At 48.9% G+C, this 24,956-nt stretch overlaps 7 protein-coding genes across 7 annotated transcripts; 1 reads left to right on the forward strand and 6 right to left on the reverse strand.

The window, feature by feature from the left end:
• Nucleotides 1-254: 254 nt before the first annotated feature.
• ATNIH1004_002408 (putative filament-forming protein (Tpr/p270)) lies at nt 255-6,340 on the forward strand (the record flags this gene model as incomplete). Its single annotated transcript, XM_033567100.1, has 2 exons — nt 255-546; nt 594-6,340. The coding sequence occupies 2 exons, from the start codon at nt 255-257 to the stop codon at nt 6,338-6,340; spliced, it is 6,039 nt and encodes a 2,012-aa protein (XP_033429095.1).
• Nucleotides 6,341-6,757: 417 nt separating this feature from the next.
• ATNIH1004_002409 (transferase hexapeptide domain protein) lies at nt 6,758-7,513 on the reverse strand (the record flags this gene model as incomplete). Its single annotated transcript, XM_033567101.1, has 1 exon — nt 6,758-7,513. One exon carries the CDS (start codon nt 7,511-7,513, stop codon nt 6,758-6,760), a length of 756 nt encoding a protein of 251 aa, XP_033429096.1.
• Nucleotides 7,514-7,917: 404 nt separating this feature from the next.
• ATNIH1004_002410 (Mg-dependent acid phosphatase) lies at nt 7,918-8,637 on the reverse strand (the record flags this gene model as incomplete). The annotated part of the gene is made up of 1 exon (XM_033567102.1): nt 7,918-8,637. The coding sequence occupies one exon, from the start codon at nt 8,635-8,637 to the stop codon at nt 7,918-7,920; it is 720 nt and encodes a 239-aa protein (XP_033429097.1).
• Nucleotides 8,638-9,203: 566 nt separating this feature from the next.
• On the reverse strand, nt 9,204-11,261 carry ATNIH1004_002411 (uncharacterized protein; the record flags this gene model as incomplete). The annotated part of the gene is made up of 4 exons (XM_033567103.1): nt 9,204-10,390; nt 10,455-11,070; nt 11,128-11,175; nt 11,238-11,261. 4 exons carry the CDS (start codon nt 11,259-11,261, stop codon nt 9,204-9,206), a joined length of 1,875 nt encoding a protein of 624 aa, XP_033429098.1.
• An 877-nt stretch (nt 11,262-12,138) lies between these two features.
• MER3 (putative DEAD/DEAH box DNA helicase (Mer3)) lies at nt 12,139-17,103 on the reverse strand (the record flags this gene model as incomplete). The annotated part of the gene is made up of 11 exons (XM_033567104.1): nt 12,139-13,096; nt 13,150-13,306; nt 13,359-13,580; nt 13,642-13,739; nt 13,791-13,945; nt 13,992-14,567; nt 14,619-15,307; nt 15,527-15,555; nt 15,608-16,616; nt 16,673-16,807; nt 16,866-17,103. The coding sequence occupies 11 exons, from the start codon at nt 17,101-17,103 to the stop codon at nt 12,139-12,141; spliced, it is 4,266 nt and encodes a 1,421-aa protein (XP_033429099.1).
• A 523-nt stretch (nt 17,104-17,626) lies between these two features.
• Nucleotides 17,627-19,222, reverse strand: ATNIH1004_002413 (putative UDP-galactose transporter; the record flags this gene model as incomplete). Its single annotated transcript, XM_033567105.1, has 4 exons — nt 17,627-17,935; nt 18,012-18,986; nt 19,048-19,077; nt 19,154-19,222. 4 exons carry the CDS (start codon nt 19,220-19,222, stop codon nt 17,627-17,629), a joined length of 1,383 nt encoding a protein of 460 aa, XP_033429100.1.
• Nucleotides 19,223-20,285: 1,063 nt separating this feature from the next.
• On the reverse strand, nt 20,286-22,571 carry ATNIH1004_002414 (uncharacterized protein; the record flags this gene model as incomplete). Its single annotated transcript, XM_033567106.1, has 1 exon — nt 20,286-22,571. One exon carries the CDS (start codon nt 22,569-22,571, stop codon nt 20,286-20,288), a length of 2,286 nt encoding a protein of 761 aa, XP_033429101.1.
• Nucleotides 22,572-24,956: the final 2,385 nt, after the last annotated feature.

Raw genomic sequence — 24,956 nt, forward strand, 5'->3', positions numbered from 1 at the left:
CCTCCCTGAGCTAACCGCGTCGGGAGCCGCAAAGCAGCATCATCCATTCCAGACATTCTTTCACCCTTGGAGTCTGTCTCTCTCTTCGGTCGACGAGAGCTTTTCATTTCTCCCCTTTGTGACGTCCGTTTCAGAAATTCCTATTTATATCTCGTCATGACATAGATTGCTCATCGGAAAATTGAGTACAGTGATCCCAAAACAGTGAGGCTAGGCAGCTTTCTGCCGCAGCTGTCGTACAGACCATAGCCATCATGGCCACCGCTACGATTGAATTGCCTTACCTCGCGTCGCATTACTCCATTGAGGAGTCGACACTCTCTACTCTTTTGCAAAATCCTACCATCGAACTGGTTAATCAGCTCTTGGAGGCTATCACGAAAAAGGCTCGGGAATATGACGAGCTCAAGTCGGATAAGCTGCGTTTGGAGGTGGAGCTCGAAAATGCCGTTCGCAGCAGCAGCTCCAAGATCAAGGTTTTGAAGAACTCCGTTGACAAGGGGCACGCGGAGGTTGAGGAGACAAGAAAGAAACTACACGAGTCGGGTATGTACCGCCCACCTGGTTCCAGCGCGTTTGCTCACCTGTTGCAGAAAATGCTCGGTCCAACTTGGAATCTGAGATTGCTTCGCTCAAGTCATCATCTACGTCCAATGAATCCGAAGTCAGCTCCTTGAAGTCGCGCATCACCTCTCTCGAAGCCTCCAACAGAGATACCCTTTCCCTTTTGGAATCCAAGTCCGCAGCATACGACAAGCTAGCCGAGGAGCTTTCCACACAGCACAAGAAGATAATCGAACTGAGACGTGAGCTTTCGACCGCCGAGCAAAACCTTCAAGCCGCGAACTCCGCCTCTGCTAGTGCCCGGTTTCGTGAGCAGAGCCTCGAGCAAGATTTAGATCTGACAAAGAAGAACAACGAATGGTTTGAGACGGAGTTAAAGACAAAGTCCGCGGAGTATTTGAAGTTCCGCAAAGAAAAAACGGCTCGAATTTCGGAGCTTCAACGTGAAAATGAAGAAGCTAATTCTGCGATTGATTCTTTAAGACGTAGTGAGAACGCACTAAAGAGTCGTCTCGACGAGGTAGAGCAGCGCTACGAAGAATCTCTCTCTAATATCCAGCAACTCAAAGAGGACGCTATCCAGGCGGCCGAGTCGTTTAGGATCGAACTTGATAGTGCGAATCGACTGGCTGAACTGCAGGGTAATGCTGCAGAAACTGCCAAGCAGCGTGTGCAGGAGTGTCAACTGGCCCTTGAAAAAGCAAGGGACGATGCGGCGGAGGAGATATCAAGACTTCGTGTGGAGGTGGAGACTGAACATACTGATAAGGAGGCGGCTGAACGTCGTGTCACCGAACTTGAACTTTCCATCAGCCGGCTTGAATCAGATGGCGTTGCTGGCAGGAGATCCATAAGCCCAGCCCATGGACTGAACGGAGGGCCTAGTACACCTGTACGCGGTGGAACTCCGGCCGCCACATTCTCGCCTAGGGCCTCTCGTGGAAAGGGTGGTCTCACTCTCACGCAGATGTATACTGAGTACGACAAAATGAGGACACTCTTATCTGCGGAGCAGAAGACTAGCCAGGAGCTGAGATCCACTCTCGATGAAATGGTTCAGGATCTCGAAGTATGCAAGCCTGAAATCGATGAACTGAGAACTGAAAACTCAAGACTACAGGATGCGGTTGTTGAAATGTCTGACATTCTTGAAACTTCTGGGAAGGAGAGGGATGATGCAACGAAGGAAGCAAGGAAGTTCCAAGGCCAGGTGGAAGGATTGGCACGTGAGGGAGACATCTTGCGCCAACAACTAAGAGACCTAAGTGCTCAAGTTAAGGTTTTGGTGCTGGAAGTCGCAATCCTGAAGGAAGGCGAGAGTAGCTACGACAGGGAGGAGCTTGAGAAGGTCGCCCGCAAGGAAATTGACGAATCTGCTGCGGATCTCACTCCAACAGGGCGCTTCATTAGCCAAAATTTGATGACATTTAAGGATCTTCATGAGCTCCAGGAGCAAAACATTACTCTCAGGCGTATGTTGAGAGAGCTGGGTGATAAGATGGAAGGGGTGGAGGCTCGTGAGAAGGACGCTGTTCGTCAACAAGAACAGGAAGAACTAAAGGAATTGAGAATCCGCGTACAGACGTATCGCGATGAGATCGCCAATCTTGTTGCCCAGACGAAGAGCTACGTCAAGGAACGGGATACCTTCCGCAGCATGCTGACCCGCCGACGTCAAACAGTCGGGGATTCATCAGTCTTCTCTCAATCGCTTCCTCTCGGGGCTGTTCCGCCAACTGCTGACGAACAGGCCAAGGATGCTCCTGATTATGCCGATTTGCTGCGCAAGGTGCAAGCACACTTTGACAGCTTCCGCGAGGAATCTGCCACCGATCATTCTGCCCTCAAGCAACAAGTCAACGACCTTTCGCGGAAGAACAGTGAGCTACTAAGCGAGATAAGCCGATCCAACAGCCAGCTCGGTGCCGCCACTCAGCGAGCAGAACTGCTCCAAAGCAATTTCACTATGCTTAAGAATGAAAACTCGGAGCTCCAGAAACGCTATGCCGCGCTTCTGGAGAATGCAAACAAACAAGATCTTAGGACTCAACAAGCGGCAGAGGATCTAGTTGAAACAAAGGGTCTTGTCGAAAGCCTTCAACGGGAGAATGCGAACCTGAAAGCGGAGAAAGCTCTCTGGAAGAACATCGAGAAGAGACTTATCGAGGACAACGAGACACTACGGAATGAGCGGGGGCGCCTTGATGCTCTGAACGCTAACCTGCAGACGATCCTGAACGAGCGTGAACACACTGATTCTGAGAGAAGCCGCCGCTTGCAGATCAGCGTCGAATCCCTTGAATCCGAACTACAATCGACAAAACGGAAGCTAAACGATGAAATTGAGGAGTCGAAGAAGGCAACCTTGCGGAGGGAGTACGACCATGAACAAAGTCAAAAGCGGATCGACGACTTAGTTACAAGCTTGAGCTCCGTCAGAGAGGAGCTGGTTGCCACAAAAACAACCAGGGATCATCTACAGTCCAGGGTGGACGAACTCACCGTCGAGCTCCGAAGTGCTGAGGAGCGCCTCCAAGTGGTTCAGACTCGACCGAGTGCTTCCGCTCCAGCTGCTGAGGAGCCTGTAGCGACCGAGGTGAGCGGGCAGGAGAGCGGCTTGACCCGTGAACAAGAATTGGGCATGCAGGTCGCTGAGTTGAAGCGTGATCTGGACCTGGCCAAGGGCGAGCTTGAGCATGCGAAGGAACAAGTTGAGGATTACAAGGCTATCAGTCAAGCAACTGAGGAAAGACTGCAGTCTGTTACAGAGACTCATGAACAGTATCGTGAGGATACTGAACGCCTGGTTGAGGAGAAGGAAAAGAAGATTCAAGATCTTGAGAAACGGATTGAGGAAATCTCCTCTGAGCTCTCCACTACTAATACTGAGCTGTCGAAGATTCGAGATGAACAAGGGGAGACTGCACGACGCCTGGAGGAGCAAAAGTCTGCACTGGAAAGCGAAATCACTAGACTGAAGGATGAGACCGAACGCCAAATTGCCACCTCTCAGTTCCACCAAGATGATCTGAAGGCCCAAGCAGAGATTACACAGCATGCTCAACAAAATTACGAGAGCGAACTGGTTAAGCATGCCGAAGCTGCGAAGAACCTGCAACTGGTTCGCTCTGAGGCTAATCAGTTGAAGCTTGAGCTTGCTGAGATGCGGGCTAAAGCAGACATGTATAAAAAGGACCTCTCCCAAAAGGAAGAAAGCTGGAGTGAATTGAAGGATAGATACGAAAGTGAGCTTGCAGAATTGCATAAGCGCCGCGAGGAAGTCCTCCAACAGAACTCCCTGCTTCATACTCAACTTGAAAATATCACGAACCAGATTTCAGCCCTGCAACGGGGTCGTGCAAACGTCCTTGAGGATGAGCAGGGAGAGGCAATGGCGCCAGATCTGGAAAAGCTTCAGGAAGTTATCAAGTTTTTGCGCCGCGAGAAGGAAATCGTGGATGTTCAATACCACTTGTCTACACAAGAAAGCAAACGCCTCCGACAGCAGTTTGAATACACCCAATCTCAACTAGATGAGGCGCGCCTCAAACTCGAGCAGCAACGTCGTGAAACTGCGGACAGCGAGCACTCCGCTCTGAGCCACAACAAGCTAATGGAAACGTTGAACGAGCTAAATCTTTTCCGGGAAAGCAGTGTTACGCTACGCAGCCAAGTCAAGCAAACAGAGACAGCTCTAGCTGAGAAATCAGCACGCGTCGATGAGCTCGTACTGCAAATCGAACCCCTCGAAACTAAGATCAGGGAGCTTGAAAATATGGTGGAAACAAAAGATGGTGAGATGCAACTTCTGCAGGCGGACCGCGACCGTTGGCAGCAGCGCACCCAAAATATCCTGCAGAAGTATGACCGTGTGGATCCGGCTGAAATGGAAGGACTAAAAGAGAAGCTCGCAACATTGGAGAATGAAAGAGACAAAGCTGTGTCAGCCCGGGATGCTTTGCAAGCGGAGATTGCTGCATTCCCGGAGCAACTGAAGAAACACGGTGATGAAAGGGTGCAGGACTTGCGTGCTAAACTTACCGAACAGTTCAAGGCTCGATCGAAGGAGCTTACTGGGCGTATTAATGCCAAGCAAGTGGAATTAAATTCGGTTGTCCAAGAGAAGGAGGTGCTACAGGAGGAGCTGAAGACAACTAAAGAAGAGCTGAATGAACTCAAGATAAGGATGGCCGAGAAGCCCGCTGTTCCTGTGGCAGAAGAACCATCCGGTACATCCGGTGTTGACTCGACTCCTGCAGCTCAGTTACCTGCATCAACCACGCAAGTCGTTGCGCCCAGTGATGATGAAAGGGTGAAGACGCTGGAGGACAAGGTACACCGTCTGGAAGCTGCTCTTGCTGAAAAGGAGGCTGCTATAGCCGCTAAGGATGCTGAGCATGAGGCGAAGGTCAAGGAACGAGCAGACAAACTCAAGGAGACCTTCAACAGTAAAATAGCCGAAGTTAAAGCCAGCCATCGACAAGAAATAGAGCAACTGAGGTCAGATCAACAAGTCGCCCCTCAGGAGTCAAGCACGCCAGGATCCAAACCCGACCAAGCCCCTGCAACTCCTTCCAAATCCGGCGAGCTCCCTGAGCTCACAGACGCCCAAGCGAGGGCACTGGTCGCTAAGAACGAAACTATCCGGAATATTGTTCGAAGCAACATCCGAGCAATGGTTGCTAAGGAGAAGGAGAAGGACAAGCAGGAAGCGCAGTCGTCTGCCGAAGCCAACCAGGATGCCCTGTTATCCCTGGAGCAGAAATTCAACCAGGAAAGAGAGGCACTTAAAGAGGCTCTTAGAAAGGCTCACGAGGAGGGCTTAGAAGAAAAGATCAAGTCAGCGGTTGAGTTGTCTGATAAGAAAACACTGGTCAAGATCAGCATGCTTGATACTCGGTTGAGGACTGCCCAGGCTAAGATCGAGGTAGTTCAAAAGGCGGCCACTGAAACTCCGCAGAAGGCCGTCGTCGAAGTATGGGAAGTGGCCAAAACGGCAAAGGCAGCACCTGCTGTTTCTCAAGGGTCCAAGCCTACAGCTTCACCAGCACAGCAAACTCCCACTCCTACTTCGGCAGCGGCACAGCCTGCCACTGTGCCGTCCCCGGCCCCGGCAACCGCACCCACGCCCGCGATCCAAAGCCAACAGCAAAATCAACCACAAGGACCTCCGGAGACACAAGCTGACCAGGCTCCAGAGGCTGCTACGGTCGAGCCCGTGGCCCAATCGGATGGACAACAGCCAACTATCAGTGCTTTGACCACGGCTCCCGTTGCAGGTAATGCTCCCGGAAGCCCGTTTGCCCCCCTCCAAAGCAAGCAACCCGCTTCGTTGCCCAGCAAGCCCCCGGCTGGTTCTGGCACAGGTGTGCTCCGAGCACTTCAGTCTGGCCTTCCAGTCGCACGAGGTAGCCGAGGCGGTGCCCGTGGTGGCGGCCCACAACACAATCCGTTTGGTTCACAGGGCCAGCAGCAGCCACAGGGTCAGCAACAAGCGCAGTCCCAGAGTCAGCGTGGTGGCGCCCCCCCTCGTGGTCGTGGAGGACGGGGCGGCGGCCGGGGTGGACATCAGAACGTCCAGACTGCCAATGTACCACAGGGACAGGGTCAATCTAGCCCCGGTGGAGGACGAGGTAGCTTAAACGCCCATGCCCGCCAATTCGTCCCCCAAGGAAACAAACGAGCCCGGGAGGATGGTAGCGAAGGTGCAAACGAAGGGGGAACCAGTGGTGGGAAGCGAATGAGAGGCGGCGGTCATGCTCGAGGAGGATCTTAAATCTCGAATGGGCCAGATCTTGGAATTCTGTGTATTTTCGTTTTTGTATGTTTGTGACTTGATATATTTGATTAAGCGTTTTCATCAACATCTAGCTCCTGCCATGGCCTAAAAACGTCTCATATATTTCTTTTGTTGCACTTTTATCAAGACGTTATTCCGTTTTCGTTTCCATTTCGTTCTGTCTTTCCGTCCTTCTGCCTTTCTGTTCTTTTTGAGAGCATCATGCACAGGTCATAGCTAATTCTACACTGGACATTTTGATTCCCACCTATCCCAAGTTGAAGTAACGGTAGATTTCTGTCTATATCTTGGGTATTATATGCAGTATCGCGAACACTGAACCGTAAAGCGAGTGGATTTCATCACATCGTCATTATCATCACCATCGCCGCCTCCATAGGGGGAGAATCTTCATCACTTTCGTCGTCCTGAACTCGACGCCCCAATCAACCGAGAAAGCGCCTCCCTCTCCTTCTGCAGTACCGCCAACCTGGCATCCTCCATCACCCTGGCCTCCAACGATTGTATCCCCTGCGCCACCGCCGTCGTTGAGCTCATCTTCCCCCGGGCCCGTATCCTCCGCCTCTGTCCCATTCCCACCCCTGACCCCCAAACTACCATCCAGTCCCGAATCACCGTATTCTCCGATACCTCACACCCGGCACAGATCCTAGCATGCGCTCCAATCGACACGCGGTCCTTGATCGTCGCTAGCGCCTCAATCGACGCCCCGGAGTGCACGCGCACCCCGGGGAGGATCGTCACCGTCGGTCCAACCGTCACGGAGGATGAAAACCGGATGGGAATCCCCTCCACCGAGTCCAATTTTGCACCATTTGAGGATCCCTCCCCGCTCGAACTGGGTGGTGCTGCGACCCCGATCACGCTCTTTTCGCCAATAATGCACGCCTCGTCGATGATCACCGGTCCAGAGAACGAGTAGATGCGCGTGCGCGGATGGATTACGGTCCCTGCGCCAATCGATACCGCGTGCGTGCCTTGAAATATGGCAGTTTCGGCGATCGTTGCCGTTGGGTGTGCCATGACGGGGGCTCGCGGTGTTGCCGGTGTTGATGTGGTTGTGGTTGTGGTTGTGGATGTGGATGATCGGCGTGGTTGGTGGTGCGGAGGCGGTTTTAGGTGTGTTTGTGACTTTCGCGGAGATTCCATGGTATGCTTTCTAGGAGGTGAGGCGATATGGATGGATGGAGTGAGATAATTGACTGGTGGTAGTGGTGATGAATGAATGAAAGAGTATTGACGGTGAGTTTGATGTTAGGCGGAGAGCAAGCTTGGGCCAGTGGAGGTTGGAGATGGTGGCATCCAACGCACATAAGAGTGTCTATCTATAGAGTATTGATGTTGATATTGATATTGGACTTGTATTGTCCCAGGCATATCCATGTCTAATTTAATTCCCTCGTCCTATCTGGGTATCTCTAACCATCGCAAGTCAAATCATAGTCTCATAGTCCCTTCATATCAAAGCAAGAAAGTAGCAAATCCCTTCTCACCATACGCAAGCTATATATCGTCTTCAGACCCAAACCGCTCGTCGTCTGAGCCCCGTCTATTCAATTCCTCTCCCCATTCTCCCGTTTAATTCCATTCCTCTTCCGCCATGCCCACACTCCCCGATCTACCTCATCCCGGGTCATACCATCCCTAATCATACAAAACGTCACTCCCAGCTCCGTCTCGACATTGCGGTTCCGTGCTTCGTCATCGAAGAAGAGCATTTCCTCGTACTGCACCCCGCTAGTCTGATGGATCCTAGCAAAATGCTGGGTCTTGTTCCCGGGAAAGATCTGGACATGATCGAAGTAATCAAGCGCGCGGATGGACTTGGTCTTCGTTGATAGATTATCCGAGAACGTGGGGATGATGTGAAGGGCCTTGAGCATGTCGCGAGCGAGATCCGGGGCATGTGTGCGGGAAGCCAATGCCAGGGGGATTGCGCGGCTTTTACACGCGTAGATGATAGAAGATACGGCGGGATAGAAGGCGAAAGATTCGTTCCATCTGTTTTTATATTTATAAATTAATATTTTGGTACTGGGGAGAAATACAGGGGAATGGATGGAATGGCCGAACCGGTCTGTACAGCGGGAGTTGTTGTCGCGCGACTTGACGGGGGCACTGACATGCGTGTCAACCCAGAAAGGCCACAGAGTATAGTCCAGATCAAAGGCGATCAGCTTTGGTAGCGGCAGGCCGTCGTTGAAGGTCGCTGGAGCCGTGGAGGCGTCTTCCAACGGAGCCGTGTTAGTACGTTTGGTGCGCATCATATTCATTTCGACGGCGGAGAGAATAATGCTCAGTTTGACCTAGAGCGTACGGTCTATCAATGTCTGAGGATGATATGAAAGCGTAGGAATGGACCCTAGACTAGTTAAGGTATGATATCTTACTCTTGAGTTCTGTACTCTAGACAAAGGAATCCCGCGGGGGATGTCCCAGATCACGTGCCTACTTGTCATTCCCATCTCAATAGTTCCATCAATCCATCCATCCTCATTCATTCATTCATTCATTGATGCAATATGGGATCGGATTGCTGCTTAACCAGCTATCTGGGCAATTGGGTCCGGCCCAATCCTTCAGACTTCGAGCCTGCTACATACATGATCAAAAACATGAATGGTCTCCAAGTCCGTACCCAAACGCCCCGTCAAGCTGTATCCTAATTACTGTAGTGATTCGTCTCTCATTCCTTTTTCTTTCTTTCTTTCTTTCTTTCTTTTTTTTTGTGTGTGTGTGTGTTTCTCAAGTTAACTTCCTGATTTACGGGTTAAATATGAAGCTAGATCATGTTCTCACTGAGACCAGATGGAAAATAAACGCCATTAATGCCCTATGGTCACTCCAGAGGACTGTAGGTGAAGCAGTTGACGGTCTCCAGGATCTTCCAGATCTGCTGATGATGCTCTGCGCCAGTAATAGTCATCTCATAACTAAAGGTGTTCCAATCTGAAGCATAGCGCATGATCCGTTCCTGCTGCTGCAAGTCCAAAATATCATGTGCCCCCACTGCATCTGCGATGATTCGGCGCCAGAGCTCGAATGGAAGGCCATATCGCCACATATTCTTGCAAGGGGATCGAGTTCCACCGGTCGCCCTAGGGTGACCCTTACCCGAGCGTGTAGCCTGAACGGGGGGGAACAAAGGAGAGTTGCACTTGGTCTCCGGTGCTACCTCGTTTTTACCGTTAGAGACGGACTGTAAAGCAGGGAAGTCAGCTTCGAAAGACTCGGCTGCAGGGTGAAAAGGTCCGGAGGGCATATGAAGCATATTTAATTCCGCGGGTTCGACCGGGTCAGAGAATGGCTCGGCGATATCATTGTCGACGGGCTCCTCAACAAGCATCTCCTCAGCAGACTCCTCAGAGGGCTCTTCCTCGACTTCGGCAGGCAAGGTCTCATCCTCTGATGGAGTGTCACCCATGCGATCTTTGTCTTCCAATAGTAATGCCCGGGACACGAGGATCATACGCAAAGCAGTAATCCAAATGTCCATGCTGTGGATACCTTCGGTTTTCAAGGCTTCCATACGAACTCTCTTAGCAAGTCGGGTGAACTCGATGTCTGTTTTGTTCTGCATCTTCCACTGCATGATGGTGTCCATCTTGTGGTTATTGTGATGATGATCGTTGTTCTGCCCATTGGTACCGTCCAGATCCTCTTCACCGTCTAGGCTTTCTTCGTCTGAGTTTGAGATGGCTTTATAGTCACGTACTACCTCAGCAACCTCGAGCAGTCGCTTTGCATACGGCACCAGATTGCCATTCTCTTTCCAAATTATTCCCTTGCAAGACTGGGCGGTGTCAGGCAAGGCCAAAATTTTACCGGCGGGAAGGAATGCTAGAAGTTGCTCGGGCGTTCGCTGTATCTCTAGCATGCTAGCGAGATGGACGGCTCCGCCATTGGTAATGGAAGTATTTGAAAGGATCAGATAGGGGATGGAGCGGAGCCCTCTGGTACACGCAAAGCGCTTCAGCTCAGTTGGAGTATTGGCTTTGGCGGTGGCCGAGACGACGTGGATGCGACCTGGAAGAGCACAATGTGTCAGAGTCATACGTGGTTCTTTTGATGAAGATAAGGAAAGACATACTACTTTGTTTCAAAAACTTTCCCTTGTGCGGAGACTTTTTACAGCAGCCAGACTTCTGACCATCATGATCCTTGCCCGCCTTGATCTTCAGCGCCTCGATGCCATCGGCAAGAACTTCTTCTTCATCGCTCTTAGGCCCAATAATGATATCGGCATCGTCCTCAAGGAAATCCAGGTCACTTTTGATGTAAACACGAGCAAGGATTTCCATCCCTGCAGGACCAAGCGGATTGCTTCCGAGGTCAAGCTTCTTCAACATGTAGCAGTTTGAGAAGGAGTTCAGGAACTTGTACCAACTTTCTTTCTCCTCGGGAGTATTGATCTGGATATCATTATTGGAAAGGTCGAACTCCCGAAGTTCACCACTGTTGAGAGCAACCACATCGCCCAGCTTGACCAGGGACTGCGCGGTGAGCTTGTTCCCCGAAAGATGAATCTCAGTCACTTTGGCCAGACCCTCAGTATGATCTGCATCACGGTACTTGGAACATTCAATCAGGTCATCAATAAACTGGGCAAGGCCTTCATTGGCCAGTTCCTTGCCAGAGACATCGATCTCCAAAGTCGGGTCTCTGGCGGCAGCTTTGGAGTGGATACCTGGAGGGATCCGTTTTCTCTGCAGAAACCATTAGCATAATGTCTAGGAGCACATCAACAACACAGGAGTACATACCAGGTCTTTGGATACCACCTGTGCCGCTTTAACACCGGTGATCCTTCTCTATAGTGAACGATCATAATCAACATGGGCTGAGTGACTACAGACAAGAAACCAGGACTTACCGCTGAGTAATTCAATTTCCCCATTTTGAGGAGTGATAAATTATTGCCTATCCTCTGGATAATCACTCGTTAGTACCCAAGACAATGAGTATTGATCACATGTTTCAGGAAGGGTGTGCAAAGACTGTTTACAAAGGAACAGGCCGACCGTGTTGATCAACAACGAGTGGCCGTAGGAACCACAGAAGACACAACTCCTCTCAGATATTTACATAGCCAGGCGATGCAGTATTGTACAGACAGTATACTTACTTCAGGTGACAAGATATAGACGTATCAGTTGATCAAAGAAAAATGGGAACAAAGAGCAAAAGGTATGTTACTGTGGTCGCAGCACCTGGAGTAAGATGTCTTTATTAGCGCTAGAATGGTGAAAAAGGGTTCTAATATAGAGAAACGCTGGTTCTTATACATACTGTCTTCTTGAGTTCTTTAAATAGCCATGCAACTATGACAGCGGTACCAGTGGACGCGTAGATGGGAGAAGAGAGAAAGGTGCTGAAAGGAAGCGTGATCATACATCTTCTGTTTCCAGACAGGCAGTATTTTATGGCTTAAGCGAGCTCTTGAACAGGCGCTTTGGATTCACTAAGTCTTTTGTCTTGTTATGGATTCTTAGGAACAACCCTAACTGAACATACGCTTTGTCCTCCGATTGGTAAGCCTCTTGCATTCACGCTCTAACATATCACCGATTTATAAAGTATGCTAAATATGCATTATCATAGTGTTTTATGAGTAAAGTCCCGGTTCCATCATCGACTCTTTCTATTATCAATAAGTTAGTGAGAGAAAGTGCAAGAACAAGAGTACATCTATCAACAAAGAATTGATGTTTCATCCATTTTACCATTGGCCCTTCAAGCAGGCATTCATCAATCTGTCTGAGATAATTCAACCCTTAAAAGAAATCAATAATGTCTTTGAACTCATTCAGGAGTGTAGGGTCAATGCCTTCCCAGTCTGCTGGCATTGCAGATGGACCTGATATGTCCATATATTGGCGATCTGGATGTCCCCCATTTGACTGCTCAGTAGCATTGTCATCATCTTCTTGGTGGTGTGGAGAGCTATTGTGGGTTGATGTCTCTGTCTTGTTTCTTTTTGGTCTCCCTTCTCTGTCCTTGCTTTGCTGGTTTGGATCTGTCGCTGCAAGCTTTCTCTTCGTTCCACCTGAGTCATCCAGACTCAGAGCTCTAGCCAAGACGGCTGTATCACTATGCTCTTGAGCATTTTTGTCTCTTATATTGTTTCGTGGTTCAAGGGCATCTTTTTGCAATGCTTCTTTGGTTGACCCTTCTATTTTGTCACCACCTACTGAGCGTTGCCCATCGCCCCTGCTTCGTTGTGGGGATTTAGCCAATGGAGCAGCCTGGGTCAGGTGGAGAGGCTCATCAGTGAAAAGCCAATCATCTCCTATAAACATGTCCTCTTCTGCATTGGACACCCTTATGCTCTTGCCATTATCTGGACTTGTAGTTCGGACAACCATCCCAAGTAGCAACGCGGACGGTGAGGGCAAATCATCCAGACTATCATCTCCATAATCGCTTGAATAATCACCATTGAGAACACTAGGATTGCTCGTATCATTACCGGGACCGAAATCTGAGCTGACAGAACTCGGGTCAAACGTAATAAGAGATGGGCATTGCTCCTGCTCTGTGGTCAAAGATTCAGACCCATTTGTAGTATGTTGCTGGCCATGACTAGAAGTCATTGGTGCCTTTTTCTTCGCAACGCTGGCAGAAAGTGTCATCTGGCTGAACTTATCTGTTTTCTGGCTCACAGCACCAGATTGTTTCTTGCTCGCTTTCGGAGGTTTGTCTAGTCCGTCTCGGCAGCAGAAGTGTTTACACCTATAAGATCATTAGTGCTGTTGTTTCGCTGCGGTCAAATCCTACTTCATTACAATTTCTTGTCTTTGCATCTATGGTTGCATGCCCATTTACCGTTGTCTAAACGGGTTGGCTCGGACTCATCGTGTCCCGAGATATCTCCAGTGGGTTTTTCGTTTGGATGTGCTTTTGGTACTTCAATGTCAGGTGGCGGGGTATTCGTCAGTATGTCTACATATTGGCTTAGAATACACGATCGAGGTATGAGTAGGAAAACACGTACCCATTTCTAAAAGGTCATCGAATATGAAGTCATCATAATCAAAAGTATCTGCTTTTCGAGAAATATCCATTCTAGACTGGGAAGAATTATTGCTGCGTTGGCGTGATATATTCATCTGAGTCGGTTGGTTCTGGCAGACCACTGTTTTGCCGCTACTTGAACGGCCTGGAAACAGGGAAGGAGGAAGATCTGCTTGTATTTCTGCAGACCTCAAAGTTCCAGCTTCACATTATTAGCAATAATACTAGTAGCCTTGGGCACTGTCAAGAGACGCGGCTCATACCAATGTCGTCACACATTACATGACATCTTATTAGCTGATCTGGACCTTTGATTTCAGCGGTCAATGTTATCTCGTGGTTACTCTGAAGCTTGCTCGCACTGAAACTTGTAAGTCTCGGTTTTTCTATATACAAATGATTGCTGACGCACCTGATACGCCGGAAATCAATCAAACGTCCGTCTGAGGTCTCCGCTAAGAAGCAAACGTATACTGGGCGTCGTTGGAAAGAAATCGGACACTTCTCATTCATAAACGCAACATCGGCTTTGAATCGGACTTTTACCGGAGCTCCAGGGTTAATATCCTATAAAGACGTTAGAGGAATCTCAAGGATAGGTTGATCAGCGTACCCTCCCTGTTTTCTTGACAGATACCCGAAGCTTCGGAAAGTCTGCAAGGCGACCAAGTAGTTTCATCCCAAAGGGAGGATTCTTGCTCAGGATCATATCAATCCGATGAGGTTCTGTCTGTTCCAAGGCCTCGAGGCTGGTAATTCCTGCAGCCGTTAGTTTTCTAACAGTAACGACACCGACCTGGTCGATCTGCTTTATCTGAAGCGGAGAACCATCCCAAACCTTCGCTCCAAAGCTTCTTGCAAGGTCTAGAGCATTCTTAACAGCGACGGAGTCCGCAAGGGTAATTTGACAATCTATAATACAACGGATGAGTCGATTTATGTGAGAGAATACGAAGCTTTTGTCTTGCTGAAAAGAAAATTTATGCTTTTGGAATTGTTCGCTGTCCGGAAAGTCCACAGCACCCAATTCAGATTGAATGAGGAGTGAAATTTTATGGGCAGGAAGAGCTAGGTCCACCTTGATTGGGAACCATATGCCACCCGCGCGATTGATTTCTCTGTACAGCGATTTCTCGCCTGCCTTGAGACGAATTTCACGAAACTCCTCTGCTTGCGCAACAACGGAAAGCTATATATAATTAGCTCCCTCAAATTCCCTTTTTTCATTTTTTCCACTTACAACTTCAGAGGTGGAAGCCTGTTTTTTCAATGTTAGGAACGTCTTCATTGTTTCAAACCGCACATAATATCTAGCCATTGCATCACCAAACTGCGTAGATCTGAGTTGTTCTGTGGCAATCAAGCCACACTCCCGCAGAGACCTAATGTCTTTCTCACAAATTTGTCGAAGCATTTCATCTTCATCATTCTTATTGGCTCCCTCTTTGAGGTGGTAGTACGTCGGGTTTCTCCTTAGTCTCACAAATAGGAATGTGCTAGCAAGCCATCTGATAGCAGATTCAATATCTGTGACATTACCTAACCCTATCTCAGCGTTCAAATGGTCGATAAGGTTCAGATGCAAGCAGCTTTCAAGGCTCTCAGTCCCAGAAACTAGTTTTTCATAATAACCTACGCGTTCTTTCCGTGTCAAAATGACAGCAGTGGAGGTGTCATCGAATTGGGGTCGACCAGCTCGGCCAAGCATCTGTATGATTTCGAGGTCGGAGTATTCTCTGCAGCCGCCGTCTTGCCATCCTACTGTGTTTTTTATTATGACAAGATGGCATGGAAGGTTCACACCAATTGCAAGCGTGGAAGTGCAGCATATTATGCTGATTTGCCCTTGCAAAAATCCAGTTTCAACAGTGTGTCGGTCATTGGGGTCAAGACCTGCATGGTGGAACGCGACTCCTGCGATGATAGTAGCTTTACCTCGTTAATAAATAACGTTAGAAACGCCCTGTTATACCTAGGGAGACGATATTTGCATGCCTTTTAGATCTATATTATGGACCTCCATATGTTTGTTTGGTCCTTTCCACAGCCTCGCCGGTGGATTGGACATTGACCATAATCGAACAAGCTCCTTTGCAGTTGAAACAGACGAATTTCTTGTGCAGCAAAATATCATAACTGGCTTCTTACATGAATGCGTAGCGATGACATCAGGGAGTCTGAAAAGTGTACTGTTAGCATCTAAAATGAGTAAAGACATTCTAGCCATACTTTGAGCTGCACATCTTGTCGAACGCAAAATCGTTGCCATGCGATTGATAGCCGTATACAAATTTCTGCAGTTTTACAGGACGAAACTCCTCTCCAAAGTGTTCTCTATGCGCAGGTACATGCTGATTCGTTGTATTCTTGCCCAGCCAAGTGGCGATATCCTCTGAATTTGGAATTGTAGCACTCAGAGCAACAAAGCGGACATTCGACCCAATCGCTTTCATCCGAGACACAACAGCTTCCAGTGTTGCCCCGCGAGCTTCCTTCAGAATATGGACCTCGTCGATAAGAAACAGCTTAACCATTTGCATCAGCCGGGTGTGGTCTTTCCATTTTCGAGTCATGCTATCCCACTTTTCTGGCGTGGTGATGATTATCTGGCTATTCTGCACACTTCTCATCTGTGTATAATCTGTATCGCCGGTTAGCTCCGCGCACTGAAGGCCCAAAGCACGGAACTTTCTATTCCAATCGCGAAATCGCTCCGAGCAAAGAGATTTGGTAGGAGCTTGGTAAACGACCTTGAACCGCTCGTTTTGCAGATTGTTGAGCAAGCGGCAGATCGCCAATTCCATAACTACTGTTTTACCGCTTCCAGTAGGCGCCGCAAGCACAATGTTGTCGTCTGTTTTGTAGACAGGCTGAAAACATTTTGACTGGACGGCGTTGAAAACAGGGAAGTGAAACACTGAACGATAATTGTCAGGGAGTTCACGGAGTGACACGAGAACAACGCCTCGAGCCGACATAGGAATATTCTGAAAAGGGGTCGACTTATTCGGGGAAGAGTATCCCGTTTCTTCATAACTGGATCTCGATGATGACTCTTCAGGCCTGTGGGATTCCATGCCGTATGTTTGAGAGTCTCTCCTGGCCTTGTTCTTCTGCCATTGCAACGACACTGTTCCCCCAGGCTGGAATCTAGCCAATGGGCTAGAAGGTGATCGTACACCAGGATCGGATGAGTTGGAATCCAAGATTCTGTGAGGTGTGGCATGCGAGTCTACTGCTGTTTAATCAGTGTCTCAATCACAAACACAGAATTGCATAGCTAACTGGACCTACCACGAAAGAAACGAGAGACTTGCGCAGGGCCATTGGCTCGCAGTCTATCATAAAATAAGGTGTGGTTTTCGGCACTGTACAGTGTAGATTGTTGGTTGTTCACTGGTTCCTCTGACTGGGCAAGTAATTCTAGGTCTAAACCCACTGGCATTAGCTATAGTCCAGGTATCACCCACAGCTGACTTGTACTCACCGAACGCATCATATTGCAAATCATCAGCGGGAGGGGACCTTAACGTAGGAAGGTAAGCCTCGTGTTCTATTCTACGGGGTGCACTCGCTAAGGGCGAGCTTTGAGGCCCTTCAATAAGTCTTTGGTTAATGATATTTTTCGCGTTAAATTGCGAGAGTGGGGACAGAGCGTCAGTTCCTTGTCTTGTGGAGGGATGATAGCCAGATATGGGCAAGTGCTGATGGCCTTTCCTCAGCATGGTGATTAAAGAGCTCAATGACGGAGAGAAATCAATTATCTCTTATAAACTTCGATGAAGTGTATCACCAAGCCGAGGACTCTTGAGCCGTTTGGAAAGCGGTCAGATCACCTGCTGGAGTGAGCACGTGGATATCTTCAAATACGAAATAAAGATACTACTATAAAAGAGTTCGCAAGCCAGTCAATCTCCTGGTCGATAGATCCCTCGAGTTGCTTCAACGCCCTAACTTAGTCGATCTTAAACACATATGTGTGTTTAAGCAATGGTATGGTGGTGCTAGAGTAGATTGAAGCCTTCAACATGTTCTAAGCAAACCCGCCTGTCAAGATGCTATCGGTCAAAATGCGGAATAAAATCGAATGATAAAATACAAGAGTAGCTGCATATAAATGAAAAAGAACATAGGACTTCGCTTCTATTCATACGTATTTACTTCCGTGAGCCATTATACAGTGCACCGTACGAGACGATTGATCACAGTAAATGAGGTCGTGTCAAATCAACATAATCTCGGATCTCGTTAATGCTTGTCGAAATAGCCACCGCTCGTATTACGAGCGGAGTTAGCTCTCGGATGGCCTGGCGACGTAGGCCGGGAAGTTGATATACCGGCATCGGACAGGAAGGGCGTCCCAGGGAGTTTGATAGAAATTTCATTTGGAGGTGATGCCGACGCAGGCGAGACCCCGTCACTGTTGGAGCATTTCTCGTATCGGTCAATTCGAATTGGTGGTGGGCGAGGCCCTTGGCGTTTGCCTTGGCCAAGCCCAACGCTCGAATCCTCATAAAGATACGTAGCCACGAGCACTGCAAAGGTCCCAAGGAGAAACTACATGCGTGACATTGTCAGTACTTCACGCAAGAATGAGAATATCAAACCGATTGGAACGACCAGCACGACTCACGTTAGCAGTGGGCTCGAATTCAAACAGCCCGATGCTCCCCAAGGTGCTGAGCGTTATGCTCGTGGCTGTGGCCACATTCTTCGCATCCCGGTAAGCGGATCCAATATAGAACGACGCCGCAATGCCTCCGACCGCCTGGACAGCAACGGTGGACCATACAGCCCAGTTATACCCCTCAAAAAACCCGTTCGCGGCGATCTTTTCGCCATCCAAAAATATGACACCAATAAAAAGTGCTGGGAAGACAGAATAGACGGCCAATTGAACATTGCGAACCCAAAGTGATGTTGATTTTGCACTGTCCTTCAGCACTTTTTCCAAGTAAACACTGGCCAGCCCGGAAGCCATACAGGAACCAATGGTAGCTAGGAGACCGATGGTTCCATTCATTCGCGGAAATGCAGTCATTATGTCTTCCTGAATACCCTCGTACGTCGCAGAACGCTTATGCAAGTTTGGACGCTCCAGCTTGACCGCTTTCCATTCCTCCAGGGATCGCGGAAAGGCAGGGTGCGTCGTCTGATCTTGGAGTGACTCCTGGTCGGAGCTGCCATCGGGCATCTGAACGAGACAGACACCTACCAAAAGCAGCAGCAGTAGGCCCCATTTACGTAGGGGAACGGTCTTCCTAAACAATATGAGGCTAAATACAGTTGTCACGACAAGTTTCATTTGGTATGTCACCTGGAAAGTTGCCGCCGGTAGGTTCGAAAGAGCAATATATTGTAACGTATTAGCAATGGTATAGAGGCCGGCGGGGATTGCCAGCTTCCAGCTGTCGCCCGAGAAAACGGCGGCGGTAAGGGCAAAGAAAAGAGATGTCGCAGGAACCGTTGGAGGGGCGGTTTTTGACACCTCGTATAGGGCTATGGTCAAGGATATCGCAAGTTTGATAACCTCGTTAAAGAAGACGGCCGTGGATGCGATGTACAGCTTTCCGTTGGAGGGTGGCATCACCCTAGAATAATGCAACAGCTAAATCAAGAGCCAGTGTCAGTGAAGATAGTCGCCATTTAGCAAGATGCACTCCACATACCAGCACAAATGCCGTATATTGCGCTGTCAACTGTAGCAAGCAGATCAATATTTAGCAGAGAGCCCTGGATCTATTGTACTGTGTCGCAGGACCAAGGGTCTCTCACCAGGATCCACGAGAATTGTTTCACGCAAGTCCCCAGTCCCGGTGACGGCTGTTTTGTGTTTCCCCCCATGGTGGATGGTGGCGATTTCCTGCTAGAAGACGAACGAGGCCCTTTTCTCTGTCACGAGAAACCAACTAGGCGATCAACCAGCTTATAGAATCTCAGAATGGGCACACTGGGCCGTGAGCTGACAAGGGACTGGTTTCTGTGATTTGCCGAGGATGTTGCATTCGATAAGTGCGTGTGCCAATTCTGAGGGGAAATCCAAACGAAATCAGGCCCACTGGAGGTCGAGCGTGGAGAAGAAGGGCAGGGCGACTTGGGAGACCAATTCTCCAAGGAATAGATGAAAATCAGGAGTCTGAGGGCTGACAAGGTGCTTGAAGAATATCGAGAGTGGCAACCGGCGGGAGTGTGTGCTAGGGACTGAATGGAATAGGCGTCCGGGGTATAGACTCAGACTAAGTACGAATTGTCGATGATTGACTGGCGAGGGGCGGTGTGGATCTATGGATCACGGGAGTGTCCCAGCCATCCAAAAAAGATCTCTTTCTTGATCCATTTCCATGAAGCAAACTGACGTCAGGAGTCCGTGTCCTTTATTCGATGCCTCTTGGGCAAGCATACTTCGGTTGCTGCTGCTTGGCAAGCCCCCGGCAGCCCAACGAGGGGCAGCCTACATATACATAAAATATTCATGTAAGGTGGTTGTAGGTAACCCCCCCCCCCCCCCAAAAAAAAAAAAAAAAAAAAAAAAAAATACGCGCTCAGTCCCGCATCAATTAGGCACCGTCATTTCTAAGGCAGCATATTCATTATACACTTCCCCGGCGAATAGAGACGCTATGGGGTAAGAGATATCATATTGAATTAAAATACTATCCAAATTGTCCGCCTCATATGCATCTTTGCTGGGACCAATAATAAGAGTAAATACAGTACTATATAGGAGACATGGCTAGAAGGCCAGACACTGTGTAGTGGATATGAGCGCTAAAAGAAAGAAATACGCATCCGCCTATACTGCGTGATGTCCGAGAGGGGGAAAGAAAAGGGAAATAATAGTGAGGCTCAAAGCCATCCGAGGTTAAATATAAAGATGTATGAATGGTCATGACATGCAGCCATTCTCTCAATGCACTGCCGTCAAACTAGCACCTTCACTATTCCACCCCACGGCCCAAAGAGGAAACTCATTTTTTTCTTTGAGTTCTTCAGTGTCGTCCAAAACAATGGCCTCGCTACTATCAGTGCGACGCCGCGAATGCCGCTTTTGAGCGTCTGGGATAGTGGGGGGAGGGCGACGTGGAGTCGGCTTTTGCGATGGAAGCGGCGAGAATCGATGAATGGGAAGGGTCGGTGTCATTGGAGACGCCGCACTGGTCGCGGGTGACGAAAGACTCTCCGAATATACCAGGCTAGCTCGAGGAGATGCACTCGAGTTGATGGTTTTCTGCTCCGTATCAGAAACAGCACCTTGGTCTATTCGAGCTCGGTTAGGCGGGAAGCCTGGGCTTAGTCGTAGAAAGGACATGCCAGAACCGTAGAATGAGTCCCGCGATGGCGCTACAGAAAGCATCGAATTCCGGTCGGGTTCTTGTGCGTTGTAGCGGGATTCTTGGAAGAGACTGGGGGTGATTTTGCCTTCCCGTTCTCTCATTGCTTCTAGAAAGCTCTCTTCCTGCCTAGTCACAGCTATAACTCGGCTTCGCCTATTCATTTCTTTTTGAGACAGGCCAGAGTTCCTGTTCTGATAGAGAGCAGAATTCCCTAGCTGACTAAAAATGGGGTCGCCGTGAATGAATTCAGGTTCCGAAATAGTTGGAATCCCACCCGAACGTCGGGATTGGCTTTTGCGAGTTTCCACGGATGAGCGCCCTGCTGATGACATTGATGGGTTCCGAAGAAGTGATTGCTGGCGCTGAACAGGACGAGACCCCCGACTGCTGGTCGAAATCGAACGGTCCACCTGTCTCACGGAGCCCCTAGTAGCTTGCGCCGCAGATGCCGTGCAGATTTCTGGTTCGAAGTCGTCGTACGTGGCTATGCTATCTCTCACACCCTTGTCCAGTTCAGGTTTGCCTTTAGTAGGCTCACGTTCCTCATCTTCCTCGTTCTCATCCTCCGACGAGGAAAGACAAAGGACGCTGAGATTGTTGAGGTCAGAGTTTGTCAACGTGCTTTTACTACTCTTCCTCGACATTGAATAGTCCTCTGGGGTGGGTGGTTTCCCTTGAAATTGGATACGTCGAGCGTCCGGTGAATTTGACACACGATTGTCCCTGGGACGCGAACAGTTCTTAGGTGAAAGATATGTTTCTTTGCTCCAGGCCCCTGAAGAGCTGATCGATGGAGCTTTCTGTAAAGAACTGTTCGGCGGTTGTGAATCATTCCTACCAGGCAGCTCTTCTCGGTTTCTCGTCCGCAAGTGTAACCGGTTCGGTAGAGACCGTGCAGCGGATGGGGACGCTTGCTGTACATCGCTATACCTTTCCAAGGCCAAATCCATTTCACTCGTAGGTACTGCTCTTTCAAGAGTGGGATCCGTCCAATTCGTATTATGTGCGTCATAGGGTGTCAAAGACTCGCCAGCATCGCTGATTGATTGAAGGCCACTTGGTCTGCGAGCTGAACGCCTCGAGGAAGGCGGTAATTTCGTGAGTCGCTTCCCAGTTGCATGGCTGTCGGTCTTCTTGGAGGGCGGGGCGGAATATTCCGAAGCCAATGAAATTGCTGAAGGAGATTTGACCATTCGCTGGGGTGACAGAAGGGGGGCAGCACTTTCTCGTGGCTTAGGAAATAGCAAAGAAAGATCAATCCTAGGAGGACGCATCTTCCGTTTCGATTCTTTCATAAACCCTGCAGGTTGTTTAAGCCCCGAGCTTCCCCCGGCATTTTGTTGTGATTCGTTGCTTCCATCCGTAGATGGATCGAGATCTTTCGTAGCGTTTCCAGTGGCCTTGTTCGTATCTGCAGAAGAATCTCGAGAAGTGAAATAGGAATATAGGGTTGAGGCAGAGCCAGAGTGATGGATCTTTGGAATTCTGGGCACCGGTGGCGGTGATTGATCTTGCGTCCGATACTCTTGACCCAAGAGAGGAGAGGATGCTCGGACCCGCAGGTGCTGAGGTGATAGAGAATTTTCGGCAATCGATGCTGGGAAGGGAACAAAATTGCCTACTTTCTTTGATTTTGTTTCCGAAGTTTTCATAAAACTGGGCCGATGCCCTCTCTTTTTATCTTCCCGTTTTTGGTTGTCTTGGTGAAAAGGAATGCCTCTGGTGCCCAAGATTTTTTGAGCTTTCGACGTACTTTCGAGTCTCACTTCCTCCCTACTATTCTCTCCCGAAAGTAACCCACCCTGCACAGCATTGGCGCTGGATGTCCTCAAAGGTATGTTCAAGGGCTGCTGAGGCATTATCAAAGTCGCATTCGGCTAAAATCCTTAACTATTGTTGGTGCCCTCTTTGTAGGAATAGAACAGGGTCGGCCGCGTATTTCGAATGACAGAGCATCCAAGGACACAAGGCAACGTATTTCGACAATTTCGGAGGGAGGGCTCCGTTTTTTCGACTATTCTTGATCCTAGGACAAAGGAAATGAGCATGCCTCCACACTAGAGCAGTGAACAATACCCTGGGGGTTACAGGATCAGCCACGACCAACTTTGTAATTCTCAACCAATCGTGAATATGCAGGGAGGATAATCAGGGAGACGAAAATTGAGGTCTCCTAGGAGTCGACGTCGGGGGGAGGGGAAGGTGGAGGAGGTACAGATGATGAGAGGTGACGAGGGGAAATTATGAAAGAATCGTCGAGCACGCACTTGAATTTTTGGTCAGCGGAGCTCCTTTAATGATATATTAGGACAGTAGTCGAGGAACAGATCGGAATCTAAGGATCCGTCCGTGCGAGCCTAAATACTTGTCTGGTGCTATTAGGGATAATTACATCGAACCGGCTGCAGACTGGGGGGAGAACAATCTAGAGCACAGGATGATATTAGTCCAAGTGTAGGAAAACGATCTTCCCCAGAACTCACAAGAGCGATCCGCACCGAGAGCGTACTTATACCGTAGTTTCCGCGGGTGTGGAGAAGGGAGGTCGAGGATGAGCAGTCGACAGGTGGCAGAGGAGATTGCGTCGAGGATCCTGACACAGCCAAACAGATCAAGTTAAGATTTCGTGTCAAAAGCATAGCAACGCAGTAGTGCCATTGCAGCTCGGACAACAATAGTAATCATCGACAGGCACTCAACCATGGTTCCTTTGATCATAGAGTGGTCCCTAGCAACCTTGGAAAGTCGAGTGGGCTTAGGCGCCCAGAAGGACGTTCTGGGTGGTGATTGGCGGCGGCTGGTTTGGCCTCGTCATCTCATCTCAGGGGGGAGATTTGTATATTTTACAGTTTTATTACTCGGTGATTAATTTATTACAGATGGAAATGAAGAGGCAACCATAATGAGAAGATTAATACTCCGTACAAAAAAGAGGAAGAACGTCTACAGTGGCGGTGATTGGAATGTGACTAAGCTCTTCCCACACAGTCTCAGATATTATCGGACAAGGGAATTGAAGCAATCGGTCAATAGCCCAGAGGACAACTAGACAATAGTCGCGTATCTTTCTCCCATCACTTCCATTTCACTTGTGTCCAGCAGAATTTCTAGGCAGTGGACCATCAATTAGTACTCCGTGGTCCACTACTAATAATAACCATCATCATCATTCAGGATCAGGATCCTGCACAGGCCCAAACCACGTGTCGGAGGATGGCGACCCACGCGAGGAATCCAACAATTCCTTTGGCCTGTCAATAATTCTTCCTTCCGAAGTCCATACCCATCTATCTATCTACTCGGAGGATCTATCTATCCATATACGGAGTAGTATCTCCCCCTTACGGCGCCAGATGAATAGTACCCATCCTTTCCGACTTTGTCCCACGCCAGTTTGTACCTGTTCGGATCCTGTTGACAGCTCCCTAAAATCTTACTCTGACGGAACATTTTCTAAATATCTAGATATCTAATTTTAAGGGGCACAACCTTTCTCCTCAGCTTCTACCCCGTACTCCGAGATACTTATGTGAGCATTACACACTCACTCGATCGAGGGGTTTCGCGCAGAAATCCCGACCGTCCAGCCGTCCCTTGAGCTTCGTCCCAATGAGAAGTCCAACTGATGCTGATCATCATCCCGCTTACCCATCTCTCTAGGGAGTGGAGTCACAGAACAGACAGTGCAGGAGACTATCCACCTGTACTTTATTTGGAAGGCAATGAGTATGTCCCAGCTTTCTGTCCCCCACTGATGCTGGTGAGCGGAGGGGCTACATGGCGCTAACAACATTTAAACCAATAGTCATGATCTAGATACTCTTCCATGATCATTCTTCATCCATTGTACTCCGCAGGGCAAACTTACTGCACTTGCGTGATCGCCGTCGATAGTCAACATAGTCATTGAGGGTCTTTCCGTGAAATAGTTTTGTGTTTCAATTTCAGATCTTTGAAGATCAGAATGTACCTAGGGAGTACAGTAGATACTCTAGATCTTCTCTTTTGGTGCACGACGTCAAAGGTGGGTTAGACTTCATCTGCGGAGTCGAGGTATATCACATGATGGACAGTCTTGACGACTCCAAACCCGGTAATGCATACTCTATACTACATACTAGCATCTCTATGTATACTTTGTCTGGGAGAATTAAATGATGCCTCGGATGCTAGTTCTTGCTAACGTGGATCGATCTTGTCCGCAGATCACTTGCCAAGCGCCCCCAACACTTGCTGTCCGATTT

The sequence above is a fragment of the Aspergillus tanneri genome (assembly GCF_003426965.1).
Source record: "Aspergillus tanneri strain NIH1004 chromosome Unknown AapTan_1_pilon_pilon_pilon, whole genome shotgun sequence".
Lineage (NCBI taxonomy): Eukaryota > Fungi > Ascomycota > Eurotiomycetes > Eurotiales > Aspergillaceae > Aspergillus > Aspergillus tanneri.